The sequence below is a fragment of the Microtus ochrogaster genome, chromosome 1, assembly GCF_000317375.1.
Source record: "Microtus ochrogaster isolate Prairie Vole_2 chromosome 1, MicOch1.0, whole genome shotgun sequence".
Taxonomy (NCBI): domain Eukaryota; kingdom Metazoa; phylum Chordata; class Mammalia; order Rodentia; family Cricetidae; genus Microtus; species Microtus ochrogaster.
In genome coordinates, this window is record NC_022009.1 from 51,588,966 (window position 1) to 51,593,461 (window position 4,496).

General features: G+C 49.0%; 1 protein-coding gene across 1 annotated transcript in view; it reads left to right on the top strand.

The window, feature by feature from the left end:
* The window catches only part of Ptprn2 (protein tyrosine phosphatase, receptor type N2), a 715,776-nt gene that overhangs the window by 649,940 nt on the left and 61,340 nt on the right, over window positions 1-4,496 (top strand). The window contains exon 15 of the mRNA XM_005343678.3: window positions 2,221-2,368. Coding sequence (XP_005343735.1) covers window positions 2,221-2,368 — 148 coding nt within the window. The remainder of the gene's footprint in view (window positions 1-2,220; window positions 2,369-4,496) is intronic.

Sequence of the window (4,496 nt, forward strand, 5' to 3'; positions counted from 1 at the left end):
AGACAGATCCTTGTACACTTCTGTCAAAGGTTCAAGGAAGCTGAGTGGGGTTCCTTCCATTCTGAGTCGCCTGTCACTTGGAGTGTGTGTTAGCAGTGAGGACTGGCTGGGAGGACTGCAGCAGCTCCTTCAGCAGTGGGCAGGAGTAAGAAGACTGTGAGCCCTTGGCTAGCTATTGGGGGCTGGCTACTTTATACTAAGAGGCCATGTATGTGCAGGCATGCACATGTGTGTACATCTTTTTTTTCCTTGTGCATATAACACCGATGTCTGCATATAGCATATAGCAAACTAAAAGTCCACAGTCAGGGCTGAGGATAAATCTCAATGGTAGAGCACTTGCCTAGCAAGAAAGAACAGAAAGGGGCAGGAAAGAGAACAGGGAGGAGGAAAGGAACCACAGACAACACTCTAGAGGACAGGACCACTCTATCCCTCATTAGCTGGGTTGGTCCTCTTAGCAGATCTTCCTGGAGGTCTCCTGTTTTCAGAAGTGAGTGGACTGGTAAACTGTGGAGGCCACACAGTGTCTCGGTGGCAGGGAATGGTTAGAGGACTTTGTGTGCTCAGCCACCAGTAAGAGTAATGTGTGCTCACTGGCAAGTACTGGGACAATGAAGCCTGGGACGATCCAGGGTCTAACTCTGCTTCCTTTGGCTCATGTCCGTTAGCCCCTGAGATATTCAGATTTCAGCACAAATCTTAGCAGCTCTGGTCTAAATGGTTCAGCAAAGTTCAACTTCTGTGTAGACCCCCATGGAGAGAGAGCCCAAAAGCAGTGGGGCTGAGTTCTATGGCTCTGGACTTGTAACATGAAGGGGCCTACTTGTTGGGATTTCTGTCCTGCCCAGTTCCCCACAGCAGGTAAGGCCCAAAGAAAATCACACAGAGATCTCCATAAGTTATAAAACTGATTGGCCCATTAGCTCAGGCTACTTATTAGTTCTTGTAGCTCATACTAACCCATTGTTCTTATCTGTTAGCCACATGGCTTGGTACCTTTCTCAGAGGGGCAGCTCACATCTTGCTTCTTCAGTGGTCTGGGCAGAACTGCCGGAGGGAGCTTCCTGCTTCCCAGAATACTCCTGTTCTCTTTGCTCCACCTCTATTTCCTGTCTGGTTTTCCCACCTATACTTCCTACCTGGCCAATCAGCATTTATTTAAAACATGATTGACAGAATACAGACAATTATCTCGCACCATGGACTGACTGACCCAAGATGGCTGCCTGACCCCATGTTTCCATGTTTGCATGTGCGCTAACACTTCAAGTGTCTCCCATGCCAGTGTGTGTTGTGTCTGTCCCTGGTGGGTTGGTAGCACTGTCTGAGAACACCATAGCTCCTCACTAAATAGCAGTCTGTATGCACCGAGTGGCACTCCCAGTGTGTGTTGTCAGCAGAGGAGGTGTCTGTCCCTCCCAAGCCCTGGGGGAGCTGAGCATTCTGCCTCCTCACCAGAGGGCCTGGTTAAGGCTGTGTTTCTGCTTCAGCATCTATGCAGAGGCTTTCCAGCAGGATCTTGGCTGGTTACAAAGTGGTGTTCAAGCAGCTTACTTGCTATTTTTCAGGTAGATAACTCCAAAGATTACTGGTTTAAGAACCAATGGTCCTCTTAGAAAGAGGAGAAAATGAAAGATTTGCCATGTAGGGTGTCACTTGCTAAGCTCCATCCCCCAGGAGTTTTGGTAGCTATATTTAGTCCTGTTTTTAAGTTTGCATTACTGTTTCCTCCTATAACTTCATTTGACTTGTGCCTTTGTCTTCCTTGATCTGAGGAGTGCTGTTCTCGGGGAGGTTTTCAAGCACACACCCAGCTGCCCCTACTCATAAGTTTCCCATGGCTCCCACTGTCAGTCTGTGGACATCCCCCCAACCCTGCTCCTCTTTGGACAAGCTCTCCAGCTCCTCAGCATAGCCAGCACACTGACCTGGCCCCTAGGTCCTGTCTGTTCCTCTCCATCCTAGACAAATACTACAGTCTTATGGCAGGCCCAATCCCCCAGTTGGATACATTTTCTCACCCGTCTTGTCTGCCTTCTTCTCTAGCAAATCATCTTTGCTCGAGTGCACTTCACAATTCTGGTCTCATGGCTGAAGCTCAGTCCTTGGGTGGGGAAATCACACGCACCTTGAGCCCAAAGCAAAGCTGCCCTAGTTGCGGCCCTGCGCATGTCCCAGTCCTGGATCCCATACCCTGACTCTGTGTATCCTTTTCAGGCCTACATGGAAGACCACCTGAAGAACAAGAACCGACTGGAGAAGGAGTGGGAAGCCCTGTGTGCCTACCAAGCAGAGCCCAACAGCTCACTTGTGGCCCAGAAAGAGGAGAATGCATCCAAGAACCGTTCCCTGGCTGTGCTGACCTGTATGTACCTGGTCTGGGTGAACTAGCAGGGCGACAGAGAGTGGGGACTCCTGGCTGTGATTTACTCTGCCTGCCACTGTGCTCTGCAGAACCCCTCAGCTCCACGCTGTCTCTGTCCACTGATCTGAGCCCCCATTGAAGGCTAGTGCCTTGGTCCCCTGCAGCTGTCCCATCTCCAAAAGCGAGTCTTCTCTTGACCCAGTGGAGAGCTCCGAAAATGCCAGCTGGGGTACAGGAACCCTAATGGGAACTAGCACTATGACTGTTTGCTCTAGTGTAGGAGATCTATGGGATTCTAATCCGTGAACATGTGGGGCTATGGGTATAGGCATGGTGATTAACACAGAGCCATGTATCCCAGGTTAGCATTAACAGTGGTCACTGGTACAATATTGCCACACACCTTGATGGCTTCACTCCAGTTGGATGTCACTGAAGTCCTGAAGTCACTCCGTTGGAGAAGGACTTAGTTTCCTACCTTGTGCTTAAGATATAGTAGGTGGCCATGCAAGACACATAGCCCCTGGTGTAGGGACTAGACATGTACATCATCATAGTACCTGGCCCTCCTCCTCATCACTGGCCATGGTCCCAAGGAAAGTCTAGATTTTTGACTAAGCCTACCCAAGGAAGCCCTCAGTGACCCAAGTCTCCCGTACAAATAGGCACTCGGTAAATGTTGGTCTGTTGATGATGAATAAGGAATGTGACTAACTTGTCTTCCACTTTAAGACAAGAGGTGCTTGTTCATATTCCAGAAATAATAAAGAAGTGAACTTTGCTAGCCCAATTTTGAGAGCCTAGCATAGTCGTTCTGGTCTCAGGTCAGCATCGGAAGAGCCCACAGAATGGGCATCCACGCTAAGAAGACAGAGCACACCTTATCACGGAGCCCCCACTGGGGCTTTGCAGCATCCTGCCCAGGGGCATCTAGGGACTCTTATCCCAATAGCAAAGCAGTGTAGCATCCCCTTCAGTCATTCCCTTCGATTGCCCTTGGAGTAAACGGAGGAGTTTGGCCTGAGCTTCGAGGCCTGAATCCACGTGCCGAAGTCACACAGAATGGCGAGCCTTTAGAATCCAGACCACCCTCCAACATGTGAACATTTGCCAGAGAGAAGCTGGCATTCCATGTTCTACTCCCATGTTGCTCTGTTTATGAGAATACATACTAATAGCCCACCATGGGAGGGTGAGTGACAGGAGGCGGATCCAGTTTCCCAACCCTCTGGACTCCTGGTGGGGTGCGTTTTGGTGTCTAGGAACAAAACAGAACCATCTGTCATCACTCTGAATGTGTTTTTGTCACCTGAGAGTGACATTCTTGTCTCCTCCTTTTACCTTCATTCAGGCCTTCCAGCTCCCATCCCCCAGCTACCCATGGGCTGCAGCCTTCTGCTCCACACATTTACCTAGGCCTTCCTGTCATTCTTCTTGGAAGCCCCTACACTTACCCTGTGTTCCCATGGTTTTGCAAGACTGTCTTACCACTCTGGCCGAGAAGAACCCTACTCATGCTTTCTACCCACTGTCCTTTTGTCTGTGTGGCTCTATCAGAACCTTGCCCAGGCATTCCAGCATTGGGCCAGTGAGGTGGTGAGAGGTCTAGGAGGATCACAAGCAGGAATGCCAGGGCGGCAGGGTCCCCACAGCCCAGACTCTCCAGCACCATCAAATCCTCAAGGAAGTCACTGTCCACACTGATAAGGCTCCTGGCCAGCATGTGACTATGTCTAGTTATATTCTCTTGAAATTTTAAAGAATTTCGTAGGCTTTTGCCAGTTTTGTACATGGTTACAAAGAGTTATACAATAGTTTGTTAGTCTACTTTTTAAATCAGCAGTAGAAATATAATGCTATTTTGGCATGCTATATAAAATAAATAGAAAAAAATTTGTCTCTGAATTATGATGAGAAAGAAACATGGTGATTCTGAAGCCATAAGCAAGAATACTTACTTCTTGGAACAAATCAAAGAATAAAGAGCAGGAGACCCAGGTGTGTGACAAGCTCTGGAGTCTCATCCTGGGATAGTGTTGAGAACCAGCCTCCGCTGTCATAGGGTTGAATGGATGTGATGTGTGTTGAGAACCAGCCTCCGCGGTCATAGGGTTGAATGGATGTGATG